The sequence below is a fragment of the Mytilus trossulus genome, unplaced genomic scaffold (assembly GCF_036588685.1).
Source record: "Mytilus trossulus isolate FHL-02 unplaced genomic scaffold, PNRI_Mtr1.1.1.hap1 h1tg000024l__unscaffolded, whole genome shotgun sequence".
NCBI lineage: Eukaryota > Metazoa > Mollusca > Bivalvia > Mytilida > Mytilidae > Mytilus > Mytilus trossulus.
In genome coordinates, this window is record NW_026963290.1 from 5,317,978 (window position 1) to 5,337,513 (window position 19,536).

A 19,536-nucleotide genomic window follows, 5' to 3' on the forward strand; every position below is an offset into this window, starting at 1 on the left:
TTAAAAGTAAGCAGAAAAATAATAAACACATCCTTGAAATAACTAACAAAATATAAAAAAATATATATTCACGGCGATATTATTTAGAACTAAACACAGATTGATACATATGTAATATAGATTTATTGTGTAGCAAAGTTAATTTTATAATTCTGTTCTTTTAAGTTTGATTTAAAAAACAAAAATTAAATGTAAAGGACGCGGACCATGATAGAAGTTGTTATAAATGAAGATGAGATGACACATCTTTGGGAATAAACTTTGCACAGTGGGTGATTTCCTCCCAGGTCAGGTGTGAAAGGATAGATTTTTATATTCGTTTAGTGTCCATGTAAACTTTAATTAATACACGAAGTTATAATTATGATATGTGTCAAGTTTTTAAAATGACATGAAGCTGAAGATATAGATTAAAATAAAAAGTGAATAACTTTTAAGAATGTTGCAGAATATTACTTTAATTTATTAGGAATAATACTAGGTTACGTATTAAATGTTTTAAACATGTGTTTTAAAATATTTGTCAGTTATACTGAAAATTAAATAATGTACAAAAAAATGTACAAAGCTCCTTGTATGCTTAAGGTACTATGGAACAGAATAAATTCTTTTAGCCTTCGCCTTTTTACAAAAATCTGTTATTTTTTTTTCTTCTAGTAATTTAAATTGTTTTTGCTTATACCGGTATCTTGACATATATGTGTACCATATTTAGAGTGAACTTTTTAAAAAGGTTAATATTGGAACCTATTAAATTTAAATTGAATATAGGACAGTAAATACACCCAGCCGCAAGGACTTATTCTTATGTTAGTCAATATATGATTTTCAGGCATTTTTACCCGAGCAAGTATGAAATCCTATAAGACAACTATTTTCAGTCAGGATGGGTTCAGACAGTTTACAGCTATAAGCCTGCCACCAGTGCATACACTATACTGAAAGCAGATGTTAGGCCTTCACAAAGACTGAACGAGGAACCTCATCACCCATGGGTTGCCCTCTCTGGAGATGGTTCAGTAGCCGTGGCTCACTGCAATTGCATGGCAGGGTAGGTTTTAAAATCGTATTGAAATCATTTATATTTATTATATGCATTCAGGTTACTTTGAAGGTTGTTCTCTTTTTTTTTTGATTTGCTTACGACTGTTAATGTAAAGACAGGAAAAAAGTAATGGAAAAAAGGTCACAATATTTTTTTATGTATGAAACTTGTCATAATAGTCTGTACACATATATCTTTAGATAGCAAAACAAAAATCCTATTTTTTTTTAGGCTTGCAGAATCATGTTCCCATATTGCAGCCCTTCTCTTCAAAGTAGAAGCCGCTGTGAGACTGGGATATACCACTAAACTTTGCACTGAGCTACCATGCAAGTGGAATGCTGATTTCGTTAAAAAGGTACAGCCTGCGCCCGTAAAAGACATCCAATTCTATAAAACCAGCTGTATAAACAAAGCAAAGAAGGTAAAAGTTCGACATTTGTCATCAACCCAACAAGAACAACAGACTCTTCTTCAAACTTTGCATGCTTGTAACAGCAAACCTTTGGTTTTAAGTACATTTGACAACTTCTCTGACAAATTTCACTGGCAAAAAACTGTTTCCTCAGATCCGATTGTACCACAATGTCTTAGATCTCTGTACAAGACAGAGTATGCAGACTTCACAAAAATAGATTTAAGCAGGAAATGCTCCGAAATTAATGATAGTTACAGCATGAATAAAGAGACAATCATGTATATCTACGATGTTACTCAAAAACAGAGCTCATCTTTAACATGGCATGAACAACGCATTGGTCGAATAACATCTTCAGTAGTGTACAGTGTTTTACATACAGATTTCAACAATCCAGCGCCATCACTACTTAAAACTTTGTGTAACCCTAGTTCAAAATCACTTCATCATGTACCTGCAATTCATTGGGGTAAAGAAAATGAAAAAGTTGCGCTGCATCAGTACAGTGCAACCATGAAGACACAACATCAACATTTTAATATGAGTTCTGCAGGCTTCCTAATTTCTAAAGAAACCCCTTTTATTGGTGCTAGTGCTGACTCTGTAGCCAGCTGTTCCTGTCACGGAAATAGAGTTATAGAGGTCAAATGTCCGTTCAGTCACAAGGAATCGACATTACAGGAGTATGTAAAAGACCCTTCATCCTGCATTGTGGCTAATGGCAGAGAGGTGAAGACTACACACAAATATTACTATCAAATCCAGCTTCATATGTACGTGCATGATGTAAATTTATGTGACTTGGTAATTTATACATCAAAGGTAACAGCGATATTTTATATTTTACGCAATGACATCTTCATTAAAGATATGATAACAAAACTGAAAGATTTTCACATTCGTCATGTGATGACAGAATTATTGACGAGACAATTGGAAAACAAGATTAAACAAGTACCTTTGAGAAATGATAAATTGTATTGCTACTGCCGATCAAAGGATGATGGAAAGGAGAATATGATTGGTTGTGACAACCCACAATGTAAAACTCAGTGGTATCATCTTAAATGTTTAAAAATGAAAAGAATACCAAAAGGACAATGGTTATGTAAAGACTGTAAAAACATTCCCGTTACTAGCTCTTAATAAATACTTTTGCATGTGGACCTGTCACCATCAGAAACGTATATAATAGTGTTCAACTTTTGTAGTTATTTATTGTTACAATTCTGTTTTTGGAGACCATTACAGCAAATTTCCTAATGCATGTAAAGGAAAACTTTGTTGGCTTGTTTGCTTTGTTTGTATAATTGTTGACACAAAAGCATAGTTAAACTGTATAAATAATATTTGAATTTAATTGGGTGTTATCCTAATGATTGTACAATATGAAAACAAAGCAAGCAAGTTAACTTAAGTCTTGCTCTACATGCTGTAGGAAATGAGCTGTAAATGTTGAACTCAACAACAGTCAGATATTGATCATAAGTAGATATAGGAAGATGTGGTGTGAGTGCCAATGAGACAACTCTCCATCCAAATAACAATTTAAAAATTAAACCATTATAGGTTAAAGAACGGCCTTCAACACGGAGCCTTGGCTCACACCGAACAACAAGCTATAAAGGGCCCCAAAATTACTAGTGTAAAACCATTCAAACGGGAAAACCAACGGTCTAATTGCATGCATACATGTATATGTAACCTAGAACTACATATATTTTTTATTTACTATGTATATACAGTCAATATTTGAAAATAATAAACATTTATCATTCAGCCACTCTAAAAAGGATGTTCTAAATTAGAGGTATTGTTAATCACTTTCCTCATTGTAGACAATTCCTTCCCCCATGTTGGTTAATGATCCGCAAATGCGGACGAGTTTGTCTATTCGAGCTTGCTTCTTGGTGGATGCTAAAAGGAAAATCCACTTCACATCACCAGATTTAGCAGTGAAAAGGGTGAAATTTTTCCTTTTAGCTACGTTTTCATAACGCTCTATTTTTTTCTGTTGAACTGTCTTTGTATTGGTTACAGCAAAGGAGAACACGGAAGGCACATAGTCAGGGTGGTCGTGATCTTCATTTGGTTTACCTGAAATATTATATTTACTCAATTCAGTTAATGGAAAAAAATTGATTAGAGGTTAGATAGTCTAGATATATTTTTAAATACATGTACTATACAAATAGTTCAAATCGAGAGGTGTATTTATTTGAATTTGTTTTGATTTTAAACAGCGTATTTTAATGACCAATAAATTCAAGGTAACATTTAAAATTCGGGTTTCACTTGTCTTAATGCAAACACAATACTTATTTATGTTAATGTGGTCAGAATCACCTTTCTGTTAATTAGTTTCAATTCAAGATAAACAGTTCGTATGTTATCAGACTGATCAACTTGTTAGCACCTTATAAAAACAGCTTGATTCTAAATTTTATCTTTGCCAGATGACCACATCTACCTGTTATCTTTGATGTTTGTAATTTTAATATCGCAATTAATTTCAACAGGAATACGATCGTGGCTAATCAAACAAGATATACAATCGCACATGGCTTGGGATTCATTAAAATAATTTCTAATATCCATTTGACTTCAAAATGTTTTATTTTACATCAATTATAAAGGTATTGCAAACGGACTTAAAATAAGTTAAATTAAATGAAAAATATTCAAAAACAGGATTTTAAAAACTTGTCTTTAGGAATTAAAAAATAACAAGACGGTAAGTGCTGAAAAAAAATATTTGAAGGTGTGTGTTTGTGAGTTGAAATAAAACAGTTAAGATGGTGTATCTGTATGTTTTAAACAGAGTAATTAATTAATTTATAATCATTTTAAACATGAAGTGAAATACAAATGAATTACCTGTGATGAAATGCTCGCTACATATTACTGAGTGTTTTGTTGGAACCCACGGTGTACCGTCTGGTTTGTCTCTTTTAAGTGCAGCTAACCACTTAATTTGTCTGTCGGCATTTCTAGGAAATCTAAAGAATGATAATCTTTTCAGCATTAAGTTGTGATTTTTACAGCCAACTGCACAACATGACTTGGGCATGTTTCAATTAAAATAACAATATAAGACACAGGTGCATTCACGACAAATTCTTTATTAAAAATGAGCATCTGCCCTATTATCTATACATCAAAGCTTCACCTCCTTGACATCGGAAATCGGCGTAACTAGGAAAGGGAGATTACTCGTTTTGAAAATGCCCGTATGTTCGGATAACAGAATTTGACAATTACTGTAAGAAAAGTTGTAACTACATCTAAAGATGCCATTATTTTTATCAACATACAAGTGTATGCTACTCTTCCCTAGAAAAAAAATTGAAATATACATATTTCAAAGATTCTACAACCGCATTTTTGTGTCGTTTCTCGCGTTACTTTTTGCTTCCGAAGAGCATAACGCTGACTGATTTATAGATAATCATCACCGGCAAATTCGTAACTTTTGCTTTCAAATAACAAAGAACATCGACCAATAAGAATAGTCAGAAGAAAATGCCGAGAACTATAAGCATTTATGTAGCAGATGTAAGAACAGTGGCGTGACTTTTGTGTCCGATTTCGTAACGCAAATTTTAGATGATGTAATCTGCTTTGTTGTACAGTAATAGAATTCTTAAAAACAATATGCAAATATGAACTCTCGCGAGATGTTTAAACAGGTAAATCAGAGATGATTTACATTCTTGTTTTGATCTTCGTAATAATTAAGTAAGAAAATGACGTTATCGTTATGCGTTACATTTCACACGAAACAGAAGTCCAGTTATTTATTAAAATTGTTTTTGTCCTTAAGTTCTAATCATTTCCGGTCATACGTGAAACATGTGACTAACATGTGATCACGCCCTTACAGCCGCACATACGATATACTAGTTCCAAACATTGTTTTTGTTTCCAACGGGATGTTAGCAAACATAATCTGTAGACTTGTTTCGACTTGTTTTAAAAAGGAAAATACACTTTTCAAAGAGATTGCGCCGGGGGTCAATTATTTTTCCTATGTGCATAATGTTACATACGATCTTGTGTGAAAATAAATGCCCAATTACTTGACAAAATCGATTTCAGATTTGACCGACGTTTAAACACACTACGTTTCCCAATAACGATGTAAAGGGTCCTTGGAAAATGCAATCGAAATTACGTCTCTTATCATGGTGCCGCTGTTCATTGGATTGATTTTGCTTCAGCAGTAAATATTACTGGATAATTTAGGTGAATAAAGATAATTAAATGAAAAATGCATGTTAATATACCGTTACACTTGGAATGTACAAAGTTGGTAACTTTGTCACAATTTTTAATTAATTTTTTTTATTCATGTTCTGCTAACACTTTTCAGAAACGCAATAAACTTGTCAAAGGAAAAGTAAACTTTTACCAGGCATGATTTGAAAGGAAGTACTTTATTGATTTTAGCCCACTAAAGTAGGTTAAAATGTGGAAACCATGTAGATGGTGTACAGGTCACAAATATCACATGGTGCCTATTTTAAAGATTTTAATTCCAAGTTAAAAGTTTTTTTCTTTACTGGATTTAAAGAATTTTACATTGCCAATGATTTGGAATAAATTTTATATAACTGGAATTTCAAAACCAAATATAAATATATTTTTTTGGCCAAAACATCAAGATACAACGATTATGGTATCCTGTATCAATGAAGAAAATATGGAAAATTCTGAATAAATTGTACTAATTGTTTTCAAAACAAGCACATATTTAGGAGTTTTATAATACTGTTACATTTAAGATGGATTTTAAGAAAAAGTATACTGTTCAGATTATTTTAAGCAGATTTTGCATTAAAATAAAACTAAAAAAATGCTTTCGGTTTCTTATGGTTTCCTGTCACATTTAAAAAAAACTTTAATATAACATCATGAACATTGAAAATAGATTTTAAATATTAACATGAAGCAAGTAACACTAGTTATGGTGTTTATTTATGCTTTTTGAATTATATTGTGCAAAATAAAGAAAATAAAGATTGGTTTCCTGTTTGGTTACCTGTCACGTAAACGGTGAATCAAAATGTATTAATTTTTTCTCGAAAAACTCAGTTGTTCCATTCATACTATTCTAACACCAACACAACCCACAAAATAAAAGTTAAAATTTTAGAACTTATAAAAAAGGATACAAAAAGAAACCAAAGGCCGAATACCAAATTATGGTCCGTATACATTGCATGACATTGTTATATTTCAAATTGTTTTGTAAAAGATAACATTATATAGTTATTAATTTTTCTTTTGAAGAATTCTTTTGTCATGTTTATTCATAATTAGGATTTTGCATTGTTAACATACATGTCAAAAGAATTTTCAATCTTCACATTTGAAGTTGAATTCAATTAGTACAACAACAAAAATGCAGTAATGCTAATTTTCTTCAACATACATGTACATATATTAATATAAGAATAATTTATGTTATAGCCTACATTTTGAGTTTTTGTTATCTATATGTTTGCATTCTATTAAAATACATTTTTTGTGTAATTATTAATTTTATTTATAAATAGTGAATCCTATTCATTTTGAAATCAATTTAAACTTTTTTTAGGTGCTTTGAAAGATTTTGATGAAGTAAAGCCAAAAACAGCAACAAAAGAGGACCAGGGAAGTGCCAAGAAAAATGATTCCGTAAGCTAAAAAACAGCTTTTTGTTATGTTATATAATTTGTATATGTACCTGTAAGGTAAATGTCCATTCTATACAAATTTCAGAGCACGGTTAACAACATTTCCGTGGGCATGTTTTCTTTAGACTTGCTGACATCTCTATCATGTCTATGCTTCAAATTTATGTCTGATCATTGTATGCCCACAAGGCCGTAACTACCCTTGAGGCAAGTGAGGCAATTGCCTCACTAAAATTTCGACACTGATTATTTTTTTTATACATATATATAAATATAATAGTCATTTGTTGTTCTGTCTCAACCTTTATGTCTATAACTTGTCATTATTCCTTTTAAACTATTCTTCCTGGATATAACTCAGCATCTCAACGGGTGATGTTTCTCGATTACATTAACCTAGTAACGATAATCATCATGGATCTTCAGTTAAAAACAGGCTCTTGCAGAAAAAGGAAAAGCGACACTTAAGGTAAATAAGGAATAATTCTAGTAAACCAGTTTATTTGTGAATAGAGTCTGAGTATTGCATATAACTTCATTAGGATAAGTAGACTGACAAATCAAGTACTGGTCTCTGGAAGGGGGGAGTACTGTCTGTGTATTCATTTCAAGAACTTTAATCTTTCTCTTTACAGATAAATAAAATATAAATAATATGAAACATGAATGCATGGATTAGCTTTTATCCATGATGATGTTTCTTTAACCTTAAAAATTGAAAGAATATTCCATATTCCAATTTGATATTATTGAGAAATGGTAGAACCTTTAACACAGAATTTTGTCTTTACTTATTCGGGACTACGGAATTTCGTTTTTTTTATATACGGGGTTTCGGAATTGGACACACCCAACCCCTAACCCCTAAATTTATAGATTCTGGAACTAAAACATGTAAAATACCACCAACTATTTCCAGAAATTATAATTTGAAATTACGGAACTACTATATATGTAAACGTCAATTATAAACTCCATTCCAATTCCCCTGTACCCATATCATATATACTTACTCTATAGATAGAATCATATATAGATATAGGAAGATGTGGTGTGAGTGCCAATGAGACAACTCTCCATCCAAATAACAATTTAAAAATTAAACCATTATAGGTTAAAGTACGGCCTTCAACACGGAGCCTTGGCTCACACCGAACAACAAGCTATAAAGGGCCCCAAAATTACTAGTGTAAAACCATTCAAACGGGAAAACCAACGGTCTAATCTATACATGTATATCTTATCTCATTCGTTCCCTAGTTTGTCTACTCTTTGTCAGCATAAAAGCGAGTTTAACATTTTGAGACCAAATCATGATTCTGAAACGATTTGACTGAACCGGCCATAGAAAAAATTGGCAAACTCTACTGAATCGATGTTAGTTCTATGTTTTAGCAGCAGACTCAAATCAGTGATATTTGGATGATTATCTTACATATAAATTTAAATAAAGTAATGAAAGTTGTTACAAATTTGGTGTTAGTAATTAAAAGTCTTAAAATATGAAAAATTTATATAAAAAGTGTCCAAATTCAAAACATTATCAAACTCTCTAAAAATGCCTAGAATGCAGGATTTTGCACCATTCATTTCATACCTTCTCAAAAAAAATTAGTTTGCCTCACTAAAAAACGATGCCTAGTTACGGCCTTGGCCCACCATCATTGTCTGATGATTAAATGCCAGCCATCAATATCTGTACAATGTATGCCCACCATCAATATCTGTACATTGTATGCAGACCATCTATATCTGTTCATTTTATGCCCACCATCAATATCTGTACATTTTATGTCCACCATCAATATTTGTATATATTGAATGCCCACCTTCAATATCTGTACATTGTCAAAGTCAATGATTTTGAAGGTGTTCATTTACAATACTTGCTTGTATAATTTCATAAACAATGCAGGTAAAGTGATTATGATGATAAAAAATACAGCCATTTATTTTTAGAAAAAAAAGTAAAAAGTTATGCAGTCAATACATTGATGTGTTTATATTTAAAAAAAAATTAATCATGTGTTTCAGGCATCACAGAAATCAGAAGCCTCAGGGGATCCATTGTCAGACATGTTTGCTGATGAGTTCTCAGATGATATGGCTAAACAGTTTGAAGAGGCCATGAAAAGTATGGTTGGTGAGGATCCTGAATTAGTTTCACAGATAGAAAAACTAGCAGCTGCTGCTGGCAGTGCAGGTATTGGTTTAATTGTTGAAATGATTTATAAGTCTATTACGTAGACAGCAAAAGGGGGAGGGAGGGAATTTGTCATTTTGATAATAAAAAGACTGTTACATATATATGTATGAAGACAATCTAACTAGGAGAAATTTGGACATAAAAAATTAGCTGTTCAAAGATGGTCTATTTCAATGTAAGGGGTGAAAATCATGATGATAAATAAGGGGCTAGTTAGTAGTAGTGGTACATTTTTTATTACATAGGATTTTTTTCAGAGTTTATAAAAACAAGGCATCGTTGAATCTCAATTGACATTTATGAGTCCATAGTGTAAATTTAATATTAACTAAATACTCATTTATTTTATCAGGAAGAGGTATGAATGCATTATTTATAATTTCAATTTTTTTGGATAGGCGATTCACAAGAAGCACAGCAAGAGTTTGCTAAAAACTTAGCACAAACCATGTCTAGTCTTGATGAGAATTCAGAAGAATTACAGGTATGTGGTAAAAACTCTGAATAATTATAGACTATCTATGGTTCTAACAATGAGAGGGAGTTATAATTAAAAAGAAAGACAAGTTCCTCAGGTTGAAAGTCATAGATAGTCTATTTATTGGCTTTTTATTGCTACTTTCTTAGGTAATGACCTTGACTTATGAAGATATTATATGGTCTCACTGCACTTTAATTTAAAATACACTTGTAATCAAGTAGAAGGAGAAAAAAATGATTGCAACAAAAAAAATCAAAGCAAAAATTAAAAAAAAGGGGTAAATGGTTTTTTCTTTTGTTTTCCACAGAAGCCAATAGTTGGCCAAATATTCCTCTACTTCAGTTCTGGAAATCTCCTAATTCAGTAACATTAACAAATTTGGTAACAGTTACGGAATTCAATAACTGAACTACAAATGAATTCAGTAGATTCAGTGTTTATTTGGTTTTATAAACATAAAATGGCATGCTGGGAACAATTTCAGACTGACAAATTTCTAAGATTCTGCCTGGTAAAATTAAAATCTATCTTTTGGTTGATTAAAACCGATATCAAATGTTCCAAAATCCTTATCATTCTCTTATTTTATTTATAAATATTAAAGCCAAATAAATTCTGAAATTACCAAATTCATTAATGGTTCAGTTAATGAATTCGGTAACTGTTACTTCAGATTTCCAGAACATGACTTCACAATTTTCTATGTCTACTTTTTTGTCAACTATAAAAGTTATGCTAAACATGCACTATCTGCCTTCTACTTCCTAAATCAGCCTATAACTTAAAAAAGACAAAAAACACAGATGTCTTAACTCTGTTTGTGAGAATTTAATTTTGTTGAACTTAATTAAATCTTAAGCCCAAGCTACACTGTTCTTTTTTGTTTAATGATAAATTAAGTTTAGGAAGAATATACTTTTGTGAACAACGTTCATAATAGAAGTGAAAAGTGTTTGCTTGTATTATATTCATCAGAACTAAATGTATTAAGAGGATTTTCATCCATCTTTTTGAAAAAAATGAGGTGAGTTCAAGGATTTTATTCATTTTAATTTTAATTTTCTTATGAACTATTACATAAGGACTAGAGTGTGGTAATTTACAATTATGAGTATATCTATTGCAGGGTCAAATGTCAGAAGATGATTTGATGAAAGCCTTCACTAGTATGGGTATGGAAGATGGACAGGAAGGGTTTATGCCAATGATGCAGGGGATGATGAAGTCATTGTTATCTAAAGAAATCTTATATCCATCATTAAAGGAATTATCAAAAAAGGTATAATCTTAAAACCAACTTATTTCATGACTTTTGTAAGTGGAAAATTAACACCTAGTAAGAGGTAATTGCAAATTGATTATTCTTGAAAATCAGTTGGTTTACAGTAGTGTTTAAATTTTCATATGTTGTCAAAACTTAAAAAAAAAACAAAAAAAAAACACATTTGTTTTTTGATTTGGGCAAGATTTATTTAATTGAGGATATCTTATGTAAATTTTACACATTTAGCATTGGAAATTCTTTTGAATTGGAAACAAATTCATAATTATATAAAATTTATGAACAAAACACGCTATCGAATAAGACCAAACCAATATAATTTAAAAAAAAAAGCAAGTCTTTTAAATGTCAATGATTAATTTGAACAAGTTCTAAAACTGTTGGGGAGGGGGGTGGGGAGGCATTGAGTTGCCATCCACACACATCTAGTTGAAATCGTAAATTGTACATAATGGTTGACTTTTTCAGTACCCTCACTGGTTAGATGAAAACAAAGATAAGACAGCTAAGGACCAGTTAGAAAAGTATTTACAGCAACAGAGGATTGTGGGTGAAATCTGTGTAGAATTTGAAACAGAACAGCCTTCTGAAACAGATGAAAGGAAGAAATTACGATTTGAAAGAATAATAGATTTAATGCAACAGGTAAGATAAAATTGAAAAGAAAATTGGGAAAATTGAGAATGAAATTGGGAAATCAATCAAAGAAACAACAACCTGACCAAAAAGCAGAACACAGCTACTTAAAGGCAATTAATGGGTCTTTAACACAACAATAAAAATTCCACTCCTGGGTGAAGGCTTTAGCTGGCACCTATACAAATATGTGTACTAGTTTAGTTAAAATGGACCTCACATTATACTCCAAAAAAAAAAATAAAGGAGTTAGAATTTATAAAAACATACAACACTAATGAAGGCCAGAAGCTCCTGACTAAAGACAGACACAAAAATGTGTCGGGTTAAACATGATTTGTTTGATTGCAACTCTCCCCAAATACCTTTAAACTATTAGAATAAACAAACACACAGAAATAAGGTTAATAAAAAATTACAATGAAATAGGGTTAGATTTGTGACAGTTTGGCTCCTGAAAGGGTATTGACTTTGTAGCTGAAATTTTTATCAATGTATTTTAGTCAAAAGAGATTTCAATCATTAGCTCATCTGATATCTGTCATCGGTTGTTGTTATCTGTCAACTTTTACCAAAATCTTAAATATTTTGTTGAACAGTTGTACATGTACTAAAAAAGGGAGAGTGGAGAGGATTTAGTTTTATGTGCTATTTAAATTTTAGGTGTGTTAAGTGGTGATGTTTAAAGTTTTGGATCAGTTTTAGGTTTGATTTAGCAGTTATTTTATGTGAATAGACATATTAGCACAATAAATTCATATAAACATCAAGATTTAAACTATCCAAAACATAGGTCTAAAGGTTTGTCCAATTTTAAATTCTTGGTTCATTGATACTTCCTAATCTTCATAAAGGTAAGGTATACTGATAAATTAATTTCTTATTGGCTTTTAGTGTACATTTGGGAACATATAATTCAAATTGATTTTCAACTGAATAATTTTTCTTTATATCAGATGCAAGATCTTGGACAGCCGCCAAAGGAAATTGTGGGAGATATGGTAAGTTTTGTGTTGTATTCAAAGGTGATTTTCCTTTGCAATTGTTTTTTAAAAAAAATACTAAAAAATATTATCATCATTGTTCAATGGTAACTTGCAAATGTATAATTCACCAACAGTAGCTGTGAAATAAGTGCCAATCTGTCTAAGAATCAGGCAGTGATTGAAAGACCTACTATTTCGAACTCAGGATGAGGGTAACTTCAAAATAGGATGGAAGGTTTGTTCCAGCCATGTTCCATTTTTGTCGAGCCTTCGACTTTAGTCGAAAAAGCGAGACTAAGCGATCCTACTTTCCGTCGGCGTCGGCGGCGTCGTCGGCGGCGTCCACAAATATTCACTCTGTGGTTAAAGTTTTTGAAATTTTAATAACTTTCTTAAACTATACTGGATTTCTACCAAACTTGGTCAGAAGCTTGTTTATGATCATAAGATAGTATCCAGAAGTAAATTTTGTAAAAATAAAATTCTATTTTTTCTGTATTTTACTTATAAATGGACTTAGTTTTTTCTGCGGGGAAACATTACATTCACTCTGTGGTAAAAGTTTTTAAAATTTTAATAACTTTCTTAAACTATCCTGGGTTTGTACTAAACTTGGACAAAAGCTTATTTATGATCATTAGATAGTATCCAGAAGTAAATTTTGTAAAAAGACAACTCCATTTTTTCTTTATTTTACTTTTAAATGGACTTAGATTTTCTTCCAGTGAACATTACATACAGTCTGCAGTTAAAGTTTTCAAAACATTTATTAGATTCATTAATTATTCTAGATTTTTACCAAACTTGGACAGAAGCTTCTTACAATCATAAGATAGTATCAAGAGGAATATTTTTATTATTTTTTTTCCTCATTTTTGTTTAGCCTGTGATTTACAGCAAAAGTAGGCGAGACACTGGGTTCCGCGGAACCCTTACAAATTTTTTTTGGAATTACCTGATTCTAACAAACTAACAAAGACTAGCACCTTAAAAGTTATTTTTCCGATGATGTTTGAATTCTTTGAAAGTTACATTTTAAGTGTTAGATTAAAACTGATTTTATAATAAAAATATTATTTGTTTGAACAAATGCTGCTATGAGAAAAGTGTTACAGATTCTCATTACTTGTTTTCTTCAAACTCATAATTGACCATTAGATGGTATCTTTATGTAGTTATATTAATGATTTTTATACGACTGCAAAAAATATTTTGGGACAGAGTTTTTTAAATAAACTCATAATTGACTATTCAGATGTTTTTTTTATGTAGTTATATCAATGATTTTTATACGAGTGCAAAAAGTATTTTGGGATAGTATAATGGTATGATGTCCTGGTCTGTGTCGTTGTCGACGTCGTCGTTGTCGTTGTCCAAGACACATAAGGTTTCCAGACAATAACTTTAGTTCAAAAGAATGGATCTCTATGAAATTTGATAAGATGGTACACTACCATAAAGGGAAGGTTGGGATTGATTTTGGGGATGATTGTTTTAACTGTTTAGGAATTAGGGGCCCAACAAGGGGCAAAAACAGGATAAAACTTGTTTATAAGTATTTCAATTGATCTGAAAGTATACCACAATGTTTTCAATACCACAAGTAGATTCATTTTGGGGGTTATAATGCCAACAGCTTAGAAATTAAGGGCCAAAAGGGGGCCAAAATCAAGCATTTTTCTAGTTTCCAGACAATAACTTGTGTTTAAGAGTATGGATCTCTCTGAAATTGTACTACACGGTTCCATACTACAAAGGAAATACTGAGATTTAGTGTGGGGGTAGTTGCTCAACGGGGGGATTAAAAAGTTTTGTGGGTTCCAATTTGTAAGATATTGACATTTTTTTTTATGTCAGAAACCTATACTCTGTCAAAAATTGGATCACAATCCAAATTCAGACAGTATGAAGCTTGAATGTTGTGTCTTAATTTGCCCCAGCTGTTCAGGGTTCAACCTCTGCGGTCGTATCAGGCTTGCCTCAGCGAAACAGTTTATTTAGAGAGAATTGTGTTAATTGGAACATTGCTTTTCATTTTAATATCTAAACCTGTGCATTGCATAGAAATACAATGTAAATGACAGACTTTAAAATGACAAACAGACTTAAAATATGTCAATGTTGTTATAGAACTTATGTATGTTTTATTTTACAGGCACCCGGTTTAGACTTTGATGAAAATGGTTTACCTAAATTACCAGGGACTCAACAAGGATGTTCAATCATGTGATCTCATAACATTCAAAACATGTGACAGCTGTGATATTGATCATGTGATATAAACAATAGAGCAGAAAGGGCAAGGAGGCATAGTTTTGGTGGATATAAAAATATTCGAAACTGATGTTGGTAGTAAAGCATTCTGGTTGTGGCAAACTTATATTGTCCTATTTATAGGAGAGCTGTGTTTGTGATTAAAATAGCATACTGGTCTTTTATTCTTTATTTCTTGTTCTAAAAAACTTATAAAGCATTTGATAAAATAAGCATCTGATGTTAAAAATGAGCCTCAAATACACTTGGTAAATGTGATTACATTTACTTTATATTATCCTAGATCCCTATGATTAAAAATATTTGAAATAAGTAAAGGTATAGACAATTCATGTTTTTTAATGTGCATTTTTTTTAGATCATGAAGATGATTTTTTTAATCTAAAATATGCCTTTTTTGAAAAATAGGTGATATCATATTGATTCACGGTGTTCATGTTAAAAGTATATCCATTCTTGTTTTCAGTTTGGACCGATATACATGTACTAGTTGAAAATTAAAATTTTTATAAGCGGTGCAGGGTTTTGAACCTTGTTATACAATTAGTTACACAAATGAGTGTTACCTTCTTTTCTTTGAAATTTAGCTATAAAAAAAACCCGATATATATTATAGGAATCCAATCAAATGTAATAAAACTTTCTTGTAGTTTTAGTCTATCAGAAATAACCCTTGTCACATTTATATCAGTGGAACTTATTTCATTAATAGTTTTCAACACAACAGTTTTATTGTTTATCTTGTTTTAATGTTAAGAAATAATATTTTATTCTGTACTTTCTATTTTTTAAAAAAAAATATATTGTGTTTAAAATTATCAGTGATTTCACTCTCTAAAATAAAGTGGAAATACTAAATCAACATGAAATTATGTTTATTAAATTTGCATTTGATTAAAATGAATGTGTCTGAATATTCTATTTTTTAACAAAATTTTAATATGCTAAAATATACATAGCAACTTTATCATGAACAAGTTATTACAGGTATAATTGCTTAATTATGAATTAAAAAGACAACAACATGCATACTCCGATTGATAATCCATGTTATCAACTTGAAATTACAAATATTTTTTTCCATGAACCATTTATTTATAAATCTTGAATTAAAATATTTTTAAGTTATTGTAATGTATACCTGTCAAAAAATGGTTTGTAAGTGTAAAATGTTGTATGAATGTTTTACTTATAAATTTCAAAAGAGTAGTTTTTGAATGGATGAAAGATTTTTTATTGGAAAGTGAAAACACTAGCATGTTTGATAAAAGATTTTATTCTGCTTAACAGTTTCCATTTATATACGCCCAGGACAGGACGTATTATGGTATACTGTTGTCCGTCCGTCCGTCCGTCTGTCGTCCATTCTAACAATAACACAAAAACACCTTCACCAATTTCCATGAAACTTTAGTGAATTGTTTATATCTATTGACGTAAGCTCCCTTTCGTTTTTTTTTAATTTCAGATTTTAAGTTTTGGATTTATGGGTCTTTATTCATAAAAAAGGGGGGATTTTCAACACTTCGGACAATAACACAAAAAGGCTTTCACCAATGTCCATGAAACTTTTGTGAATTCTTTATATCTATTGATGTGAGCTCCCTTTCGTTTTTTTTTTATTTCAGATTTTAAGGTTTTGGATTTATGGGTCTTTATTCATAAAAAAGGGGGAATTTTCAACACTTCGGACAATAACTCAAAAAGGCTTTCACCAATGTCCATGAAACTTTGGTGAATTGTTTATATCTATTGATGTAAGCTCCCTTTCGGTTTTTTTAAATTTCAGATTTTAAGTTTTGGATTTATGGGGCTTTATTCATAAAAAAAGGGGGATTTTTAACACTTTGGACAATAACTCAAAAAGTCTTTCACCAATGTCCATAAATTTTATAAATTTCAGATTTAACATTTCCATGTTATGAATTTTTATGCTTAAAAAAGGGGTGATTTTTCCAATTTTGGGACAATAACTAACACTTTAACAAAATTTTATGTATGGATGAAAAATTAAGACAACAAACATAGTTAAATTTGAGGTAGCCTTAATAGTGCCAATTTTTTTGTGCATTTTTATTTATTATTTAGGGGGGGTATTTGACAGGGCTCACACTATTTCTAGTTGATCATATAAATTCATTTAAAGCATAAAAGACAAGTTAAAAGAGCAACGGGCGTTTCATGCGCTAAAACGCAGCCCTTTATTCTTAGAAGTTTAAAGGCTTTGCTTTTGAATTGAAAATGTTGGTGTACATAAATTTCCAAAACTGATACATTTTCTCCTGTTTAAAATTTGGTTATCCAACCTTCTATAATTAGTTAAAGTTATTTTGTGACATTTTGAAACTTTTGTTTATGTTTTATAAATTGAGAATGTGTGAGTAATTGTGAACTGAATGAACATTTCAGGATTCGATTGTACTGCCTGACTGATGAAGTTAAAACAAATTGTTATTGATTATTAGTAAAAGAGAAAAAATTAAAACATGCAATCAAATTATATGTTTATGATTTCTCTGAAGTAATTCATATAGATTGAGTTTGACCTTGCCATATGAATCTTGTTAGCTCTGATAAAGCACTTCTGGGTGAAATATTTACTACACACTGTCAAGTCTTATGGTCTGATTAGTCCCACAAACTTTACAGATTAATATTTAATCAACTAATGCTGTCAGAGTTTCGAAGTTAGTTACCTAGAATTGTATCTGGTTATTTTTATTATTGTCGGGGATATCTGGAATGACATTGCTGATTTTAGGAATAAAAAGTATATTGAAAAAAAAAAACTCCAAGGTAAATTCTAAATGTGGGAGTCCATAAAAAGTGACAAAATTAAATATTATCAACCAATGAAAAGTGGAATTCCATTAAAACTGAATAAATTAAATACAATCAACCAATGAAAAGTGGAAGTCCATAAAAACTGACAAAATTAAATATTATCAACCAATGGAAAGTAAAATGACCAAAAAAAAACTGAACTCAGAGGAAAATATAAAGCAAAAAATCCTTAATCAAATGGCAAAATCAAAAGCTCAAACACATCAAACAAATGGATAACACCTGTCATATTCCTGAATTGGTACTGGCATTTTCTAATGTAGAAAATGGTGGATTTAATCAAATGGCAAAATCAAAAGCTCAAACACATCAAACAAATGGATAACAACTGTCATATTCCTGAATTGGTGCAGGCATTTTCTTGTGTAGAAAATGGTGGATTGAACCTGGTTTAATAGATAGCTAAACCTCTCGATTGTATGACAGTCACATCAAATTCCATTATATTGACAAAGATGTGTGATCAAAACAAATAGACATAATAGGTAAAAGTCACAAATAGGAGTACACCAGTCAACATTGTGTTACAATCTTAATCACTATAAAAGACAAGAATTAATTAACTATACAAATGAAATTGAACACTCTCTGAAAATGAATAAATCATCATTTGATAAATGGAAACTGGAAGGAAAACCAACGACTGGCGAAACTATGCAAGAAAGGAAAAAAATAAAAAGCAACTGTGCAAAGCGGGAAGACAAGCAATTGCGCGGCAATGAGATGAATCGCTACAGAAGATCATGAACGCTAAGCAAAGAGATAGCAAAATATTTCGTAGACTTGTAAAAGCACAAAGGAAAACCAAAAAAAATTCCATATCAGACCTGACTGCAGAAGACAAAACCTATTCTTCTCGGGAAGAAATACTTCAAGGTTGGAACGAGCATTTCATCAAGCTCGCAACACCTGAGTCTAATACCACAAACTGTGACCATAGCAACACAGAATTTGATAAAGACATTATTGAAGAAATTTGCAAACAAAATGCTGTACCATTAACTTTCACAGCTGAAGAAATTAACAAAGCCATAAACTAACTGAATACCAACAATGCACCTGATATATTCGGTATTACAGCAGAACATATCAAATATGGTGGAGATACATTACTGCAGGCAATTACGTCTATAATCAACAACATCTGTTTCTCTGCAACCATACCAGACTGCATAAACCATGGAATTTTAACACCAATATTCAAAAACAAAGGACTACCAAATGAGACAAAACATTATAGAGGAATCACTGTACTCCCAATTATTGAAAAAATCCTTGAAATACTACTGAGCAAATTGCTAAGAGACATCATTGATATTATACAAATCGATTACAAAGAGGTTTCACTCCTGGGGTATCTCCTCTATACAGTGCCCTCATACTTCTACAATCCATAGCAGAATCAATGGATCAAAAGATGCCTGTTTTTGTTGCTCTGCTAGACTCCAAATCTGCATTTGATGTTGTATTGGACCAATTAGAAAACAGCGGCCTTGGTACCTACATCGGAAATATATACTGTGGATCCCGGACTTGCTTAGATGATGTTGCCCTCATTGACAATTCTCCTAATCACCTCCAAACAATTATAAGTACGGTTGAGAATTACAGCATGCAAGAGAAATACTCACTCCAACCAACCAAAAATGTTATATTAAAACATGAACCACCTTCAAAAGATACAGT

At 31.2% G+C, this 19,536-nt stretch overlaps 1 protein-coding gene across 1 annotated transcript in view; it reads left to right on the forward strand.

The window, feature by feature from the left end:
* LOC134698924 (peroxisomal biogenesis factor 19-like) overlaps nt 1-17,503 on the forward strand; it is a 34,659-nt gene extending 17,156 nt beyond the window's left edge. The window contains exons 2-8 of the mRNA XM_063560604.1: nt 7,063-7,142; nt 9,176-9,344; nt 9,746-9,831; nt 10,955-11,107; nt 11,579-11,755; nt 12,703-12,747; nt 14,888-17,503. Of these exons, the coding sequence (XP_063416674.1) occupies nt 7,063-7,142; nt 9,176-9,344; nt 9,746-9,831; nt 10,955-11,107; nt 11,579-11,755; nt 12,703-12,747; nt 14,888-14,962 (785 nt within the window). The 3' untranslated portion in view covers nt 14,963-17,503. The remainder of the gene's footprint in view (nt 1-7,062; nt 7,143-9,175; nt 9,345-9,745; nt 9,832-10,954; nt 11,108-11,578; nt 11,756-12,702; nt 12,748-14,887) is intronic.
* The last annotated feature ends 2,033 nt before the right edge of the window (nt 17,504-19,536 follow it).